This window comes from Paralichthys olivaceus, chromosome 21, assembly GCF_024713975.1.
Source record: "Paralichthys olivaceus isolate ysfri-2021 chromosome 21, ASM2471397v2, whole genome shotgun sequence".
Taxonomy (NCBI): domain Eukaryota; kingdom Metazoa; phylum Chordata; class Actinopteri; order Pleuronectiformes; family Paralichthyidae; genus Paralichthys; species Paralichthys olivaceus.
Window position 1 is genome coordinate 15274948 of NC_091113.1, and position 20427 is coordinate 15295374.

Here is a 20427-nt window from a genome sequence, read left to right on the forward strand (position 1 = left end):
GCAGGGCCACAGCGCAGCAGGATCAGGACACAACAGCATGAAAACCTGATCTAATATTCTCATTGTCTCCATCTCTTATCAGAAGTTGATTTTATAATTTGGTTGGCCCACATTGTTTTCAAGATATGCAAGCCATAGAAAGAAAGATACAGACAGCAGTTTCTGGAATTAGTAGATTTATTATTATTATTATTACTCACTATCATTTATATTACTTGCACTAGAACCAAGCTGTTGTTGTAATGCACTCATTGCTGGCTGTACAACAAATTGCCCCTCAGGGAAATGAACAGGATTTTGAGGCATAGTCAGGGGGAAGTGTCCGATCAGTATTGTTCTGTAATTCACTGAGAGTCAGCTGTTAAAATTTGAACTGAAATAATCACCAGTTTAATAAGGGAAACAAGTTAAGAAATCCCAACCGCTGACATTTTAGCAGACATCAGAAAAGTGGAGGAGGAGGGGTTTATGGAACAGGTTTACATTTTCATCATTATCATAAGTTCTCAAAGGTTAAACATCTCATACAGTTTGGCCTGAATGCAAGAACTCCTCTAGGCTACACCAATTAATTTAGTAGCCTTCATTGGTTGCACATGAAGTTTAACAGTTGTTACAGTTGTGTTACGACCCTAGCTCATAGAGGGAAAGAGAAGTACATATACCAGGTTGGAATAGACAGTTTAAATTAAAGTAATTTAGTTTCAGAGTTCTTAGATGAATTTTCAATCAAATTAAATTACATAAATAGAAACAATGGCTTGTGACTCTGCTCAAAAAAACAACTAAAGGTAACAAAAAGAAGACTCTAACCTAGAGCAAATGATGTTACTTAAAAAACAAGAGATGCAAAAAGAAAATCCTCAGCTAATAAACTTCATACAACACAAAATAAACAACACCCCATGGCTCACTTATACAAAACATTCTATGTGGCATACTCACACAATTTCTAGCATCCAAATCCTATCAAATAACAATTATGTAGCCTGCTAGCTATAGGACACTAGTGTTGATATTTTAATGAATATATTGAAAGCAGTTTCTTAAAAAGTATGCTTAACTAATTAGTAACTGTCAAACAGAGTACACTTTCCATTTTACTATACTTATGCCTTAAGTATTTACCTAAACCTATTTACGAAGGGCAAGCAAGAGAGAGACTATAATAAGACGCAGCATAAATCATTCGACAGCTGAATCTGCTCCTGAATCCTGCTGCTGACATTGTGTTCCATTTTAGCTTTGAACTATGACTGAGGCCGACTTATACTTTTGGTACAAAGGGATGTATCTTTCTTCAAGTCTGCACGTAGCAGAGGGGCTGAAATCATATGAAGAGTTTATTTTTCACCCGGATGATATCCTCATTGTAACATATCCCAAGTCAGGTAGGTTGTCGACTCAAACTACAGCTCCTACTTGTAGGAATATTTCAGGCTGAGTATGAAATCCCTTTTTAAAGCCGTGTCTGTATGTGTGTGGTCAGCGAGAGAATGACAGAAAGAGCAGGAGTGTATAGAATTACAAGGAATGAGGTAGAGGTACAGCTGATGTTGTCAAATTTATATCCTGGCTCTCTAGTCAGAACAAAAAGGGTTTAACATTTTCACATCAATGCAATTTGAAAACATTTAATATATAACTAGCATTTTTTTTTTCTAAATGACTGACATTTTGTGACTGTTTATTGATTAACTTGATAGACACTGTGACAGCAGTACTCGCCAACATGTCTACTGTTCTCCTGTGGTAACAACCAGTTTAATTTGTGTCTAGTAGTGATACCAGCTGTGCCTTGCTGTGCATGTTGTTCAATCCTGTTAATATTGTTACTATAACTGTAGTTATTCAGGACAGATGCAATGAACATTGCATAATGCAAACAGACATTTACAAAAAAGATTAGGTTGATTCCATTTGATAGTGGTTGCTTAAAGTGCTGCAACAGTAACAAAGACTCTGTTTAGAATTCTTGATTTTTCAAAAAGTTGAATTGCTGATAATAAACGTAAATTAGTTTTAAAAGATCTTTTTAAATGATCTACAGTTTGGCATTACTCTCGAACTTGCTGGGGCTGATTCTGACAATGTAATCAGTCGGTTAAGTTGCATTATGGAGAGACAGCTTTCATGGTGAGGAGTTTCTTCATTTCAAATACTGTGTACAATCAGTTATTTTGAAGCAGCTATTTTAAACTTAAAACTGTTGCATAGTGTTGTTTACTTTCTGTTCATCCTTCAGAGGTTGTACAAGTGTAGATCGGCAACTGAACTAACTTGTGTTTTTTGAAGATTCTTCACCTGTCATCCAAAAGGCTTCTTCAGTTCTGACAACCCTGATAATGGTTACATATCTACAACTCCAGCTTTCCTTGATTCACCTATTCTTGGGTAAACCCTGTTCAGGTACGTCCTGGATGAAGGAGATTGTCCCCCTGATCATCAGTGGAGGAGACCCAGCCTCTGTAACGAGTTCTCTCAGCTGGGAGCGTGTTCCCTGGCTGGAGGTGAATCAGACCCATGCTGACTATTCACAGAGGCCGTCACCGCGTGTATATTGTACACACTTCCAGTACAACATGATGCCACCAAGCTTCTTTGAAGCAAAGCCAAAGGTACACCTGCCATACAGTTTATATGTCATTATAGGCAGTCGAAATAGCAGCAAATTATTCCAAAGACCTGTGACGTTGAATGTGACACCCTTGGTAAATACACAGATGCATAGGCACTTCTACTTTTGTATAACTGACAAGGAGTGTAGTTCTAAGATGACAGTAAATAAAATTAATAAAAAGTTACACTACTTGTAATTAATTCTACAACTGCAGGAAAATTAGAAAGTAACAAAAACTATACTACAACATCGATGCAGCTCAATAGGCTTCTGTGCCACTCAATAAACTGTTCTGTTCTGTAAATCATTAATGGATGTCATATCGTCACTGCAGGTCATCTATATCATGAGGAATCCCAAAGATGTTTTTACATCTTATTCACATTACTCTGAAGCAGCGACCTACATGGTGGACCCAGGCCCACAAACGGAGTTCCTCCAGAAGTTCCTTGAGGGAAAAGGTTGGCCTCACTATTACACCCATGCATCTAAAGCCCATTACAGACATGAACTCCGGAGGATGTCCGCAGAATTGTGTCCACACCTTTTCCAGAGTTTGCCTTTCACACATGAACAACAACAGAAATCTTGTGTTTAGTTGAGGGGTGGCTCAGCATGCAGAAGCTGTATGTAACATATTTGTCCCACTGCAGAGGTCATGTGTTTGTCCTTAGCACCAAAAGCTCTCTTGACATCTTAGTTGGTGTTCCCTACATGTATAGAATCGCTTTTTAATCCTGAGATATTTATTGTTTTTGTTCTTTTTTATTTCTGTATCTATATCTGTTGTGTCATCAACACATCCCATCAATTGTGATTAATCCTGCGGAGGATCTCCTGCTGTATTCCCACATCAGCTCATTCAGACATTCTGTAGAGTTTTTGCTAACGAGCTGGCCTGAGAAAATCCGGAGGCTCTACAGAGTTCAGTGTATGTCTGAAAACAGTATTTATTCATAATAAGATAAAATACAATACAATGCAATATACAAGACAGTAAGTAACAGTAGATCCTTAGAAATTAAATTCATGAAAAGCTGTGGTCATAGAGGAGCCAAGTTAAATATGGGCAGTGTTCAAATACCATAAAGTTCCTGAATAATTGTTATACAAAATTCGATTTTTGTGTCTGTGATTTTCTCTCCTTTCTAGTTTGTCATGGTTCCTGGTTTGATCAAATAAAGGGTTGGCTGAATGCTGAGGATAAAGATCGCATCATGTACATCTCCTATGAAGAGATGATAACGGTGAGATTTAGCAGTACTTCTCGAAACGTCCTGCGAGAACTGAAGAGTTCCTGTGTGAATATGAGCTGTTTTTCTTTTCTGTGGTGCAGGACCTGAAGGACTCTGTGGCCAGAATTGCTCAGTACTTGGAGAAACCTCTGGACGCAGAGGTGATAGAGAAGATAACAGAACAATGTTTGTTCAAGAACATGAAGCAGAACAACATGTCAAACTACTCTGCTATTCCTAGTGAATCATGGGACAAGAAAAAGGCTGAATTTCTCAGGAAAGGTGTGTTTCAATAAATCTTCAGAGCCAACCACTCTATTGTAATAAATGAAATTACGTGCTATACTTCTGAATAAAAAACAAAACAGTTCAATTCAATAAAGGACACATTTTGACAGATTGTTCCCTCAAATGATTCCTCTTGCTTGTTGTGTTTCAGGGGTAACTGGAGACTGGAAGAACCAACTAACAGTGGCAGAGGCGGAGTACTTTGATACAGTTTACAGCTTCAAAATGAAGGATGTCAAATATACATTTCCATGGTCCCATCCCAACACACAATGATGCAAAGAAGATGACCTGAAAAGAAGATGAAGTTGGTTGTGGTTCTATAACAGGAATAGACATGAATGTTTTCAGTGACCCACCCTTAGAATCTCCTGAAGAAAACATCCCTGCTTTGTTTTCCTGAGACGTATCTCATACTTTCTCATCGAATATAGGCGACAGATTTCTTCATGTTAATAAACACTGACATAAAGAATCTTTGCTTGAGTCTTCACCCTTTTCTTTAAGTGTCTGATACACAGTTATAGGATGTGGACATTGAGTGGACAAGCACTGTGAGTAATAGGAAAGGAGGAGGAGGGACATTTCTGTACTTACTCAGAAGACACCCAGCTGTATTAATCTATACACCCAGATCAAACTAATCAATCAATTTTTCTGATAATCTTGGCCGTGGTCATGCATAGGGAATGAGATTTGCCAAAGTTGTGTATGTTTTGTGCAATTTTAAAATATCAACCTCTTTAACTATAATATGCCTGAAATACACAGTAGAAAGAAAATATTCACTCTCAGCTCCTTCAGGACAAAATGTCAAAATGTCTGAACAAGTAGAAAACACAACCCACTTGTTGGTTGCAAACAGTTAAGGGGGATTGGTAAACCTTTGCCACAAATGACTGATTCCTGTAAATATTCACTTCACTTGTCCAGCACACAAACAATTAACAGTGGAAGTTCGTAGTAAGTCTGTTTGAGGTGGACTCACTAATGGCAAGGAACAGGCCAAGTGAACAGCCCATTCAAGACTAGGAGCTGCACTAGTCCTCTTTAAATGTAGTCGAAAAAATATTTACATTTATCGCAAGCAGACTTTCACACATACAACCTAAAACCTATAACAATTAAGTCAGATCAAAAAGGATTCATTAAAGATGATGATGTGTGTTGGAAGTTTTCTGGAAGCTGGTGAAAAGAGACTTGATGAACCAAGGAGACGAGGGATGTCACAATATCAAAAGTCGATTTCCACGATTCTCAATATCCAATTCGATACCACGGCAAAAAACAAAAACAAAACAAGAACTCCCATTTACTTCAACACACACTGCTTTATAAAAATATTAGAACATACAAAAACCAACAGTGGCTATGCAGCCTTCAAGTAATAGATACAAAGAAAAGACAATTAACATAAAACAGTACAGTGGCATCTAGGAAAATGATGAGAAAACTATGATTTCAGTTTTCGGGTTTAGCTCAATTACTGTAAGAAAACAGCAGAAAACACAATGTACTAACACACACATCTTTATACTCAAGTGCACCCCCCCCCCCATGTAAAAACATGTGTTGACAACACCTTGACATGCAAAACTTGCGTTTACAATGCGTTACCAACATGTGATCTCAGGTGTCAATTTCATGTGTATTTGAGCCTTTTGGTCTCTTCCCCAGTTTAAATGTGTGACTGCTTCAAGGCCTCATTGGTGTGATGGAAGTTTTCTGGAAGCTGGAAGGTGCAACAATATACAAACGCTAACATAATAACATGAGCAATTGTCACCCCCAAATCTGCAGATGTCTCCCACAGCGTCCCCATATATCCTTCCCCTACTTGTGTCATCCATTCTAACAGCACATCAATGAATGGCTAGAATTGCTGTCACTCACTATGCAACATGTAGGTGTTTGCATCCTATTGGATACTAGTGTAATACACAAGAGAGTTGAAGTTGGTGCATCTGAGCTGAGCACTGATGGTTGGTCCTTTATCTACAACCTGACCTTGGGTACTGCTTAGAGAGAGAAGGGAGTATCTGTGGAATTAGTCAGGCACTCTTCTCTTAATGGTGTACAGATATAATGTAATATACATTATATACATAAAACGGTATATATGGTGGCATATACAGTAATGTATATGCCACTGCTCCTGGTCAGTGGAGGAGGCCCTCTCTGTCCCACAACATATTGTGCTGAAGATGAATTGTTGGGAGCATTTTAATTCACCAGCACAACAGCAGAGGGCATACTTGACTATACTGTTACTTCCAATGAAATGGTATGATAATGACATTGAGGAGAACGATCAGATTTTAACTAGGTGCTTAGATAAAGGAAATCAGGTAAAATAATATACTCTAATACATATTTGCGACATTCTCACCCCTCAAGCACATCAATTGTCAAAATAGCTTTTGAAGCTGATTTTAAACATATTTTTTCTCCACATTTATGCATAACACAAAACAATAGCGCTCTTTTTCTCACTTATAATATAATATATATAATATATATAAATGGTTGCCAATATTAATTTCAGAACTGCTTTTTTGACAGTTTATATGCTGGTTAATCAACCCGAAAGACTTAAAATAACTTAATGACTGTATGGAAAGGCAAGGGCTTGAAATAGAACAGTTGTGAGAACACTGCAAGTTCCTCAAAACACGTCACGGGAGGAAACAATTGACAAACAGGTTAGTATTATAAATGTAATATTATAAACTGGTAGATATTGTTTTTTAACTTCAGGCCTTAGGTTACTTTGTATTGAATGATTTGAAATCTATATTAGCCTTTAGATGCATGCATCAGGTATTATTTTTTCAATAACTTTTAAACATCAGTATAGTTGCATGCTCTTCAGCTCAGCAACTTCACTGTAGATTAGACATGTTGAAAATAAGTGAAGCATCATTAAGTTTGAAAGCCTTGAAAATAAGCCCATATATAGTAATTTGTTATTAAGCATAAAACACCTATGTGTGTAAGGGTGCTGTTGTGGCAATTCTGCACTCCCACTCTGACAACGAGGAGTGAGACAAAAATCTGGGGGCGGATGTGAAGCTGTTCTCTTTATACATTTGGCTCGTTCCTCCCCCTCTGTTTGAGGTTGTTTCTGAGCCAAAGGTCAGGATCTTCTGATGACATCAGGGCAACGATGCCTTAGTTTAGCCAATCAGGTCAAGATTCAATCAGTTGCACAGGATTCAGCATGATCAAGGTTAAGAAGAAGAAGAAGAGATACTTTAAGGTGGAAATTCTTTTTACACTCCTTTTTATACATGCAGTTTTTAACCCACAATCCCACACACACACACACAAAGGGCTCATAGACATGCAAATATGGAGAGAGAGAGATGGTAGAGTGATGGGCAGCCCTGGAGAAGCACCCTGTGAGCAATTTGGGGGTTTGCTGCCTTGCTCAAGGGCACCTCAGCAGTGCCAGGGGTGAACTGGCACCTCTCCAGCTACCAGTCCACCTTCCATACTTTTCAGTCCATGCTGGACTTGAATCGGCCACCCTCTGGTTCCCAAGCCAAATCTCTGTGGACTGAGCTACTGCTGCCCCTTGCAGCATTACATTGTAAAGATTCAAATCATGATCAATCATAGGGGAAATGAACATGAGTACATTCTGCATTATCAACATGTTACATTTCCCTTACAGGTACCTATAAAAAGCAATAGGTGATTGAAAGAGGTATCACTGTATGTAACTTTTTTTAATATATAATATTAATCATAAGAGGGGTGCCCTTTTTTAATTTGAGCACCTGCCCACCAAAATGTCTGTGCACGGCCCTGATATTAGCAATAACTGTCCTGGCAATTCCGCAATCCCACTCTGACAACGAGGAACAAATGACCATGAGTACATTCTGCAATATCAACATTTTTACATTAACTGGGAGATTAAAAAGTGACTGAAATGAAATATAAATGATTTGAAATCTACAATATCAAAGTAAAATATATATTAAATTACCTCATGATATACCCTATGATGTTCCTTCATACTCCCATATATGACCTACTGTGTGGAAGTGTGGGGAAACAATCACTTATCAGATCTTCCTTCTTCAAAAAGGACATTAATAATTGTGAATAAAACCACTGGCAGAGAACAAATCAACTCCCAACGCCAAGGTGTATTCTCGCCTAACCAGAGCCCCCTGCTGACATGTCCAAAAGAAAAATCCTAACCTTACGAAAATCAAGTGTAATGTGATATTTAAAAGGCTCCTCACAGCTGAGCCCTGCCCACATGAACTTGGGTGGCTGGAATTCAGTGAATCAAAAGCGTTCAGTACATTGTTCAGTCACAGTGGGATCAATCGGTTTGCTGAAGCTTCTGCACACGACTCGTATTTCTCCTTGAACGACAGAATGTCTGAGGCTGAATTATACACGCAGCACAAAGAGGTGTATCTGCTTTCAGGGCTGCACACTCCACAAAGCCTGCAATACTTTGAGGACTTCACGTTTCGCCACGATGATATTATCATTGTAACATACCCCAAGTCAGGTAAGTTCACACCTCTGGAGTGTGCGCAACAGTAGAGCAAACATGTCGAATCTGGTTTAGTCCAAGTTGAGACTAGCTCTTTAACTTGTAACACCCCACAGTAGCCACAGAGACTTTTTGTACTTAATGCACAATACACTTTTATTTGTACATATTCCATGAATGAAAAAGGAACAGAGAGAAGAAAAATCTTCTATCAGAGGCTCCTTTCATACAAACAATATATCAAAATGGTCATCTCTTTTACTGATTTCCTTTCATTTCAACATTTCAATATAACAAATACTATTTGTTAACTACATCTTTAACTTTCAACACATGTGACTTCTTAAACAGTTTATAGGTATGTTCTCTTACATTGACTTTGTTTTTAAGTCTTAATGCTCTTTGTGTCTAAATTCTCCTTTGCTTCATACAAGACTACATTACTTTTGCTCACTTCCCCTTTATATACTCTATGAGTGGTTTCATAGTAAGTTTGTCATTTATTACAGTAAGTAACCTCAAATTTTGCCTCAGAAACTCTTTCAATATGAACTCTATAACCATCTTGATTTCATCATACGTTTTCACCAAAAGTCATGAATTTACTGTTATTTTGATTAAAAACACATTTTCATCATCTTAAGTTTTACTGTTTTACAAACACTATCTGTAACTATCTTCAACTAAATCATATTCAGGCCAGAACAAAAAATATTTGTGTCACCTGCAAGCAGGAGGAATTATTTACCTCGGACTCTTCTTATTGGAGCACATGTAAATAACAGTAATTTACACACACTAGTGAAGTGCCTGTTCTAAACATACCCATTTGGAATGGGCTGTTTTCTTTATTCAGGCACAACTTGGATGCAGGAAATTGTCCCACTGATCATGAGTGGAGGCGATCCGGCCTCCGTTGAGTCTCTCCACAACTGGGACCGAGTGCCCTGGCTAGAGATCTATTCATCCTGCAACCTTGAGCTAGAAAAAAGGCCGTCACCTCGCATGTTTGCGACTCACTTCCAGTACAAAATGATGCCTCGAAGCTTCTTTGAAGTAAAACCAAAGGTAACTCTGTGTGATGACTTAACTGTCTTTTTTTTAAATCAAATTGTTGCTTATTTCTTAGTTTGCAAAGTAACTTTCTACCCCTGTACTTCTTATTATTCAGTTTATTTCACTCCTCAGTCTAATATTTTTGTGTATTGTCTAATGTTTCTTTCGCATTTTGATATAATGTGAATATTATGTGAAACACTTGAATTGTGCTGCTGCGGAAATGTGCTCAACAAATGAATTTGCCTTGCCTTACATATGTAGCATTTCTCATTGATATCTCTGTGTCTGACTGTACAAAATGTCAAAATAGATGTCCTTCTCCCACATGCTGTATATCAATCATACAAGTGCTTTCATTTCCCTGATTGAACTCCCAGCTTTTCTAGAAATGACATAATGCCTTGTAACTCTGTGTATGTATCAATAAAAACAACAGGGTAGGTGGTCCCACCACTGAACTACATGTCCACATGGTTCTGAGGTCAACCTCCCAAGTTTCAGGTTCTATTTTCCTAACATGTCAAATCCTCTCAACTCTTTTTGGCTGCTACTTTGAAAGCCTGCACAACTACTGAAAATTCTGCGTGAGACATGAAAACCAAGCAGATTGAAGTGTAATTTGATATTCCACTGGTACATTTCCATGTACTATTAATGATTAAGCAATGTCATTATGACTACAGGTCATCTATGTCATGAGGAATCCCAAAGATGTGTTTACATCTTACTTACATTATTCCAAAGTGGCCTCATTCCTGGTGAACCCGGGCCCACAGAGAGAGTTCCTCCAAAAGTTCCTTGATGGAAAAGGTTGGGCAAAGTGTTACACTTGTACAATAGAGTATTTATAATAAAATATACTTAGTGAAAGAAAGCCTCAACTGATAATAGATCATTGTAAAAAACTATTACATGTGATTTTCTCTCCCTTCTAGTTCTTCATGGTTCCTGGTTTGATCATATCAAGGGTTGGCTGAATGCTGAGGATAAAGATCGCATCATGTACATCTCCTATGAAGAGATGATAACGGTGAGATTTAGCAGTACTCCTCAAAACTTTCTACTAAATTATCTTTAAAATGTTTCCTTAACAATTCTGACCTCACAAGAATACGTGATAACTCATGAATACTTGCAGGAATATGAGCTGTTTTTCTTTTCATTGGTGCAGGACCTGAAGGACTCTGTGGCCAGAATTGCTCAGTACTTGGAGAAACCTCTGGACGCAGAGGTGATAGAGAAGATAGCGGACCGATGTTTGTTCGAGAACATGAAGAAGAACAAAATGTCAAACTACTCTGCTGTTCCTTCAGAATTAATGGACAGGACAAAGTCCGAATTTCTCAGGAAAGGTGTGTGTTTCATTCAATAGCACATACAGTACTGTTAGTAGATGTGGTCCACTGTCCATTCAAATAAAGACACATTTTCACAAATGGTTCCATCAAATGACTCCTCTCGTGTGTTGTGTTTCAGGAATAACTGGAGACTGGAAGAACCAGCTGACAGTGGCAGAGGCGGAGTACTTTGACACAGTTTACAAAGACAAAATGAAGGATGTCAAATATAAATTTGTATGGGATCAAAATGAATTAGATGAGCACACTGGATGATAATCACCCCACTATACAATGATTAACAAAATATGCATTTTACTTAGAGACGGATCATTAGTATTACTACTATTACCCATATTACTTTTTTATTACTTCTCTTAATTAGAATTAGAGAATTAGAATTATCCTTGCCTTTTGGGTCACATGATTAAAGGCGGTTTCTTTTAGGGACTCAGAATAAGATGACCTATGTGTTGAATGTGTATTGTGCCATGTGGGCTTTAGGTCAATAAATGAACATGTGGTAGTTTCATTTCTGTCGAAAAGGATGTCAACGAAATGTTGCATTCACGTAACCTGTGAGAAAATGTCTCTGTCATCAATCTTAAATTAGATTCGCTGTGAAACCTGTGGACTCTACATAGTTGTTCTTGGGAGGTCACCTACTGTTTTACATCCATAATAACAACAGTACAGTGGGGACAAGACTAACTAAAAGGCACTAATATTGTATCATTTACCAGGAAGTAGACAGCTATTTACAGCCAGGAAGATTAGGGGACAAGACTAAACTCAAATCCTCATGAAACTGATATGTCCTTTGTGATTGTCATAATAACACTGATTCAATTGTTTTCTGTAAGGACAGTTTAGAGTAGAGAGTTTGCATTTACTATTTTTGCCATGTGACCTGAATGCAGCATAGCGTTAGCGAGGCAGCCGGCTAGCCTTAGCAAACAATAGCGTTTGGTTCTTAGTTCCGCTTCTTCCGTGTCCGCGCTTAATCTCAGCAGTGCCAAGATGACACAACTCAAACACGGTGACACCGGTTATTCTACAGCTCGCTGTTGACCGGTTAGTGCGATTAAATTACAGTCAAACAGTAACACGCCTGGTGTTGTTTGCTAACGCTCACTAGCAGTCCGTGAGGTTCAGGTGGTTCCGTGTTGTGATCCCTTCAGACGGAGAATATGATGAAGTCACGGACTCACCCGACACCTGCAACAGAGGAGGGATGTCCGGCTCAGTCACAGGTAGATGGGGAGAGTCCGCCACATGTCACTGGGCTTTAACTCGGAGCATTGTGATCACACAGCTCACCGGTACTTTACCGGCTGCTACGATTGGCTGTCACAGTAATAATACATCTCATCTGTACAGCACGTTCCATAGGTTAGATGCAGCTCAAAGTGCTTTGCAATGCAATCAAAGACATGAGATGAGATAGAGCAATGAGAACACGCGTTAAAACATACAACTCGGTATGAAAAGAAGTTTTAAAAGAGTACTGCTACAGTTTCTGTGACAGTCACTGTGGGGGAAATGAGATGTATATCCCATACTTACATCTATGTATAGTCTAATGTGTGGTTGTGTGTATATGTATATTTTGCATGTTATGCCTTTTCGATCTTGCTGCTGTAAAACTGCAAATGCCCCCACTGTGAGACTAATAAAGGATTATCTTATCTTATATATATTGCAGTCTATATAAAGGAGTGTGTTACCCGTTGAGCCAAGTGTGTCATTTCACCCCTTTCTGACCATATGTGTAAACACTGAAGCACATCCATACCCTTTTCCTCCAAGACACTTGAGGTGCAGGCTGGGAGCCAGTGCCTGCAAACTTTAACCTGTTCTTTGAGTTTCAACAGTGAAACAACTGTGTCTTGGCCAGAAAACCTGGTTTGACTCTGACATCGACACTTTGTTGGTCTGGAGGAAAGAATCCCTTACTTAAGGGCCTTTGTTAGGACTATCCTGACCACTGATTACAAAAAAAAAATTCACCACGATTATTGTGCTTGAAGTCAGAAGTAGCGTTGCTGGGAAATCACAGACGTATAGTATGATGTGCACAGTGAAGTAATGACGTGGCTCTACGGTGCAAACTGGGTCTAAAAAGGTTTGCAAGTCAAACTTACTCTAAACCAGGCCTAGCACCAGTCCAGCACCAACACCAGGGTCACCTGGGTCGAAAAGGGTTATCACACACTTGACTCAACATATAGCAGATTTATTTGATTCAATGCAATGTTTTTATTTAGTTTCACATCTGCTCTGACAAATGTGGCCTGTTACTCTCCTGCTGTCAGCTAAGGTAACCGTGAGGAGAGTGAAGACATGATGCACTGACAACATAGTTGCAAGCTGACCAATACAAGGTATGTTGCTGTGGCTTGGTTTGTCATAAACCCTTAAGGAACACATTGTTAACACTGACGCCAGAGGTACATAGAGAACATGAAAACACTGTGCCGCTTGTTCAATACAAAACTGCTTTGAAGACACAGCTAGAGTGCTCCTTTAATTGTCACCCTGCTAATATCTTGTGGCAGCCATCATGTCACTGTAACTCATAGATTTGTGGAGCAATGGGTACAGTGCCCTGTTTCAAAATCATTCGCCGAATAATGTAAGTAGGACATGAAACAGGAAAATGTGCAAAGCGATGTGCAGGAGCAAGGCAATAACAAAGTATGGGGGCAGGAAGTGTGCTAGCATGTGGCTTTGAGATTAATATCCAATAAGTATGTTGTACATATTCCAGTCTGTTTCATTTCCCTAGGTTCAGGTTAGTGTTTAACAGTGACTCATGGACTGTTGCTGAAATCTGATCAGGGTGGTTTATTACTCAGCTGAAGGAAATGGGCTGGTACTGGCCAGGAATGTGAAACTCAAAGCTTCAGCTTCACCCTCCTGTTTTGTTTTCCCTTCTGCCTCCACTGATGACATTGCAGCTTTTGCTTGCATTCTTCACCATGTCATCTGCTGAATACTGTAACGTTAAGTCTCAGCAAATATCATATGAACATTATAAAAACAGACATTTAGATGAATTAGTGCTTCAGCGAAGTTTGGTTACTGCACTGCAGGTTATGAAAGACTGAGTGGATGTTGCATGACTGCACCCAGCTGTTTTTTGCCTGCTCTCTGGTTGCCTCCTTCTATTGCTTTGTCTGTGTGGTGTGGCATAACCATTTCCAAGAATGAGGGAGTATGGCTAACACAATAGCCTGCCGGTCGCTTTCAGTTTCGTTTCTCTGCGATTAGGGGGAGAAGGAAACCTAGGGGAGGGGGTGGGATTAGAAAATAAATAGGAAGGTTGTTACTGGTTCATATGATAGTTGGGACTCTGAGGGAGATGAACCACAGGACTTGTTGTTTGAAAGAATAGGTAAGATCAACCTGCCTCTGCTTTCCTACTTATTCTTCACGCAGATTAGACTCTATTTTATCTTTGTGCCTCAATATATGCTGCCAATATTTTGCAAAGACTTAACAGAGTATTTTAAAATACTTACTCAATAGTTGTTTCTGTAATGTAATAGATATGGTTTGACACAGTCAAAATACAGTATTAAGATTTTATTTCTGAGAAGATGAAGTAGTGTCACAGGACACAGGATCATAGACCATATCGATGTTTGTTTGTTTGTGTTCATAGGTTTGAATGTAGTTTTGTTTTTTTGATTGTTCAAGTGAGAAAACCTACTTGTAAATTTAACCTCTAGCAAGCAGACATTAATAATGGGTGTTTAAATAATTGTAAAGTACAAGAGTTTTGGCTGTAGAAGACAGCCTCTTTTAACCTTTGTTTTCTTAATGGCCTGCAGAGCATTTGTAACCAGAGTTTTTTCAAATTGCTTAACAGATGGCACAGAGACTTTAACTTTTGTGGTAAGGTCACACCTAACATTACAAATATGAAAATAACCTGTGGAAACCTTCAGTTGTGTCAGGGTTCAGTGGAGGGTGACGTGAGAAGGGGAGGACCAAAACGCAGAAACTAAATATGGTTTCACAAAAAAAGTGTTTTATTTAAAAGGGGTAAACGTAACAAAAGAAATCTTCAAGAAACAAAAGTCGCACTCAAAAACAGGAGTGGAACACAGGAAGGACAGGAAACAAACGGGGAAACGTGACGAGAGCTGACGGGACACATGAACAGAACAGAACCAGAATCGAGATGACAAACAGGACCTGACCAGAAACGAAGATGACGAACCAACAACCACATGGGGGGAACACAAAGACTTATATACACACTGGTGAACCTGATGAGGGCAGGAAGTCAATGGGTGAAAACACACAGGGAGCAAGGACTACAAAATAAAACAGGAAACACTGAACAAACTTATCAACGAGAACAAAATACAATAACCAAGACAGGGATGAACACTGGAGAGGCTCAGGGTGAAACATAGCGAGGGACACAGAGAACAACACAGGAGAATCACAGAGTGGAGCACAGAGGAAGGCAGAAGGGAACATGAGAGGAACACTGAAAATACATAACCGTGACAAGTTGTCATAAAAACTCAGAAAGGTGTTTAGTTTGTCCAGTTTGAACTACTGTAAACAACATGGTGGCCTCCATAGAGAGGACCCCCTTGATGTAAATATAAAGTATTTAGATATAAAGGCCCCATTCTAGGGTAAAGAAATAAACAATCCATACAATTTAGATGCAAGACACTAGGGAAAACATCACAAGGATTATTTTACATTCAATTTCAGCCAATAGATCCTTTTCATCTAAATCTTACACACTGAAACTTTAAGTGCCCAAAGTATTAAAGTTGGTCATACGCTGGTTGGAGGCAGATCATTCTCCACATGCACTTCAAAATTTTTATGGAATATCCTTAAGACAAAGTTGTCTTCATGAATTTATTTAAGCAGGAAATACAACAGAGAGCATAACAGAGTCTGTACCGTGCACAGTTAAAGACCGTGAGACAGTTACATTTCCATTACAATTATAAACTTGATCAGATCTTCATCTAAGTCAAATGCAGAGAAAAAAAAGTGCCTAAGCTAATAACACACAACCAACTTTAACCTTTCATGTCTTTTTGAAACAAATGTGCGACATTCACAGTGCTGCTGGAAAATGTGAATCAGTCCTTCCATTTGTTTAATAGTTGAATGTCATTTAACAGCAATAGCCTTTAACAAGCGGTAGCTGCGGATCTGACCTGCATTAACATTCTGAAGCAGTCTTGGGATACATGTTGATAACATTGCCATTCGTGCATTTCCTGAATAAACAAATTCTTTTTTTCATGGGTCCTCAAAACAAATCTTGCAAGTCAATTTCCAGGGAGAGTAGCCACAGAACTGGTCTTGACCTTCTATGTAAAGTGCCTTGAGATAATGTATATAATGATTTAGAATAGAATGCCTTTAATGTCATCACACAATGAAGCATGGCAAAATTACAGCAGCTACCAATGAAAGGTGCATTTAGTAAAAAAAGAAATAAAATATAACAATAAAAATAAACATGTTTACAGGAAAAAAATGTTAAAAATTATACAACATAGTGCAAAAAGAGGTGCAGAAGGAGGTAGTTGGCGCTACACATAGACAGTTTGTCTAAGTGTGGATTGATAAATATCCAATCTTGCGTCACTTGACTCCAGATTTGCCAACTTTACACTCAAGTTGGCTTTTGTTGATGTCAGAACAGTTTGTACATGTTCTGATCTACTCTGTGTTTGAATATTTTTTGGTATGGACAAGAGCAAAACAATGTTTAGAATTATAATCTATAAATCCAGTGGGTTCATTTAAGTTTTCTTGCCACTCTTTTTTTTCTTGCCACTCTTTATTGGTCATTCTCTTATTAGCAACAGTAAGAAAGCATTTAATAATCATTATTAACAGTTTATAGTATGAAGTATTTTTCCCTTCTCGCACCATCATTTAGAGTTATTATTGATTTAATATCTCTGTGTGTTTTATAGGACATTACTTAAACCACAAAAGGTAGCATTTTAGTCAGAGCGAAACTTTTTTCTAAAATACATTGCAGTACATTAAGTGTTCCCATTAATGGTGGCCTCTTCTTTCTCTGACAGCATTAATCAAGATGGAGAAGGTTGTGGAAAATATAGTGGCTATGATGGAACAGCACAAAGGTGGGATCACCTTGAAAAAACTGCCCTTATTATACCAGCAGACTTACCACAGCAATCTGTGTCTATCATCTCTGGGCTTCGACTCCACAGCTAGTCTAGTGGCCTATCTAGATGAGGACCTGGTCGTTCAAGGGAAACGGGTGTTTCACAAAACCCACTACCATGCTAAACCAACAGACGAGAAGAATATCCAGATGGTTTTGGAAAATGTAGTGTCCATGGTGAAACAGCAACAAGATGGAATCCCCATCAAAAAAATGGCTGTAACCTACAAGCGCACATACTGCAAGACGCTAAAGCTATCCTCTTTGGGCTTTAAAACCATGGCAAGCCTTGTTGCCTCACTGCATAGGGATCTGGTTGTGGAAGGAGAAATGGTGTTTCACAACGACAATCGGTTTGGAAGTCAGGGAGTCGCAGAAGCTGGCGCTGGAGCTCGATCTGAGACATCAGTAAAAACTACAGTGGACATTGGGATGGTCCTACAAAATGTTGTGGCTACGATTGAAGAATTTCCACAGGGAATTCCTCTGAAAATGGTGGCTACACTCTACTATCAGAAATATCGCCAACAACTAGCATTAGCCCCTTTGGGCTTCAAAAGTATTTCCGCCTTGGTAGCATCTTTGAAAAGAGATCTAGTTGTGAAAGAGCAAGTGGTGTTCCATACAAGTCACCAGCCTCAAAGTCAACCTGAAAGTGGGAATTCAACAAATTCTACAAACAGTAGGTCTGCAACTCCACAGGAAACTGAATCACCTAGTGGAGATACAACCACTACCCTGACTTTTACCATGCCAAAGGTAGATGTCAGGTCTCACCAGGTGTCCTTCACTCAAGCAAGAATCAGCCCTCTGGATCCTTCTTTGCTTTCCACTGAGTCTTTATTCACAACCCACGGTCATCCTGATAGCCTTATCTTCACTGCATCCCAACCAGCTGAACAACTGACCCAACAGCAGCTGTACCAGAGGGTCTTAGAGGTCGGTTATGTCCATAAATATATGAAACACTGAGCATTTTTTATTCTGGTTATGTTTACTGTTAGCATTTATTCATTAAGCATACAGCATAAAGATCTTTGGGTGCAATTATTCCATCATTAGCTTATACTATACTAAACCAAGTTGCTGTGTGTTGTGAAATTGATAAAACTTTAACTTAATACTTTGTGACCTCTATAGTCGACTTATGACATAGATGTGGGGCTGCAGTTCTAAACAAATCTTACTCAAACTGAAGTGTATTCGACTACCTTTTAGATGACTATTAATACTCACTTGTTCCAATGAGTAAGTTTTGGCAGCAGCACAGCCAATGTGGAACTATAATAATAGTTTACATTTGTATATTGAATCATGCCTTTAACCACATCTGACTTTTGACAGTCAGTAGTCAGTAACAGTTTATTGATGTGTTCCAGGTGACGAGGAAGTACCAGTTGAGTGCTCAAACAATCGAGCAGCTCAAAACCTTCTATTTACGGCAGTTTGGTGAGGAGCTTCCTCTGGCACAGTACATGTCTCTGTACGACAGCTGGCAAGCCTCTGGTTCGAAGAATCTGTTTTCTCAAGATGAAGCAGCCGCAAGTCCCAACACTGTCGTATTGCAGACAACTGCAGGTAGCGTGGCAACATTCCATGACAACATTCCCCTTGTTGTATAAAACATAAGGACTAACATATCCATGCTTGTGAAACAAACAAATGTCATCATGTCCTTCCGCAGCAACAGGTAATCTTCCAAGAGAGCCTGAAAAAAGTCAGCAGCAACCAGTCAGTACACTTGACCTCCTCTCCGGCACTGAATTTCCAAAGCTGGGATCAGATGTGAATATGAACAAAGCCCAGAAGACCAAAGTGAAAGACACACAGAGAGGGGACACTTTCCCTGTATTCAATGAAGCCTATCATGCACAGCTCAGAGAGGTCCATGGAGCTCAAATGCGTGCAGTAGAGGCCATGGAGGGGAATGAGGAGGAGCTCACAGGGAGGAGGTGGCACAGGTCCATGGATCCGGATGCAGTCAACAGTCTGATGGAGGGTGTGATCCGAGACATTGCTTCAGAGGGAGAGCTGGTCACCAAAGAGATGGTGAGGAGCACACTGAAACTTTCAGGAATAGATCAACATTTTGGGAAATACACTTATTCGCTTTTGTTAAAATCATCGGTAACTATGACGCTAAAGCCAGCAGGCAAGTAGCTTAGCATAATATACAGTCTATGAGAAAGGGGAATCATTGTGGCTGCATGGCTCTGTCCAAAGGTCAAAGCCCACCACCACCGCAAACAAATTAACTAAATATCATGTTTGACATCATCTCTCTCCAGGTGATATCCAGGGCATGTGGGCTGATGCAGATTACCTCTTTGAAAGACATTAACATCAAACCCTGGAATGTTCCAGCTCTAAAAGACCTCCAGTACATCATAAGAGAAATCAACATGTTCATAGAGGTTTGCGGACATCTTCATTCCCTTTTGAACAGTGTTTATCTGGATGCTTGGTGGTTATTAATATTTTTTCCTCCTTCTGTCAGTCCACTGAAGCAGTGACATCCATTTGTACCCTGTATGAGTTGGGTCAGTCACTGGCTGGACTAAAGGACAAGAAGTGCTTTGAAGAGCTGAAGCTGGGGCCTCTCTGCAAACTGCCACTCATCCACCGCATGTTTAAGATTGACAGTAACACTAAGGATGATGATATACACCAGATTAAGACAATAGACATCTTAAAGGTATGACTCACATTTTTGACTGGCTCTTATTTATGTTCACTGTTGATTTGCATTTAGGTTTGAAAGTTTTATATTACACAGTAGTGTTTGGATAATTATCCGGAGAACTCAAAATTCCAGATTTACAAAACTAACTTCTCAGTTTCTAGAGAAAGTGTTTATGTTGGATGCAAATGAAATCAGGAAAGAAAGTAAAATAAAGCAAATGACCTCAAGGCAAGTCATAATAAATCTATTTGACTGTGGTTGCTGTGGCAAAATGTGAATAATTGTGTGCAGCTTAAAGATAATAGACTGTATGAGCCATGTGAACCTTTTAGAAAATGACACGTGTCACATGCACCAAATTCTTTGAATCAGTCACTTTTGTGCTTGCCGTCATTTTCCTGTCATGAATAGTTACTGATGAAAAGGCCTATGAATAGAAAATGTATGACTGAGTTTGCTTTAGTAAAGTACCAGTGCTTTCTGTCTTACTTTTTAA

At 39.1% G+C, this 20427-nt stretch overlaps 3 protein-coding genes and 1 long non-coding RNA gene across 8 annotated transcripts in view; 3 read left to right on the forward strand and 1 right to left on the reverse strand.

Annotated features, from left to right (window-relative positions):
* Window positions 1-12446, reverse strand: part of LOC109626930 (uncharacterized) — a 31202-nt gene extending 18756 nt beyond the window's left edge. Inside the window, exons 1-2 of the long non-coding RNA XR_011239786.1 lie at window positions 12270-12446; window positions 10454-10518 (exon numbers count right to left, since the gene is read on the reverse strand). This is a non-coding gene — a long non-coding RNA (uncharacterized lncRNA). The remainder of the gene's footprint in view (window positions 1-10453; window positions 10519-12269) is intronic.
* Window positions 1215-4618, forward strand: LOC109626929 (sulfotransferase 2B1-like). Its single transcript, XM_020083182.2, has 6 exons — window positions 1215-1391; window positions 2410-2618; window positions 2955-3081; window positions 3773-3867; window positions 3957-4137; window positions 4295-4618. The coding sequence occupies exons 1-6, from the start codon at window positions 1253-1255 to the stop codon at window positions 4417-4419; spliced, it is 876 nt and encodes a 291-aa protein (XP_019938741.1). The 5' UTR covers window positions 1215-1252; the 3' UTR covers window positions 4420-4618.
* On the forward strand, window positions 8332-11590 carry LOC109626928 (sulfotransferase 2B1-like). The gene is made up of 6 exons (XM_020083181.2): window positions 8332-8677; window positions 9519-9730; window positions 10405-10531; window positions 10657-10751; window positions 10893-11073; window positions 11198-11590. Exons 1-6 carry the CDS (start codon window positions 8539-8541, stop codon window positions 11332-11334), a joined length of 891 nt encoding a protein of 296 aa, XP_019938740.2. The 5' UTR covers window positions 8332-8538; the 3' UTR covers window positions 11335-11590.
* LOC109626689 (uncharacterized) overlaps window positions 11962-20427 on the forward strand; it is a 39131-nt gene continuing 30665 nt past the window's right edge. The window contains exons 1-8 of one of the 5 annotated variants that reach the window (XM_069518095.1): window positions 11962-12132; window positions 12240-12311; window positions 13374-13442; window positions 17145-18187; window positions 18628-18826; window positions 18933-19297; window positions 19537-19662; window positions 19746-19943. In XM_069518095.1, the coding sequence (XP_069374196.1) occupies window positions 17156-18187; window positions 18628-18826; window positions 18933-19297; window positions 19537-19662; window positions 19746-19943 (1920 nt within the window). In that variant the 5' untranslated portion in view covers window positions 11962-12132; window positions 12240-12311; window positions 13374-13442; window positions 17145-17155. Of the gene's footprint in view, window positions 12312-13373; window positions 13443-14225; window positions 14456-17144; window positions 18188-18627; window positions 18827-18932; window positions 19298-19536; window positions 19663-19745; window positions 19944-20427 lie in introns of those variants that run through there. The other 4 variants (XM_069518093.1, XM_069518097.1, XM_069518094.1 and 1 more) reach the window with 4 other exon arrangements.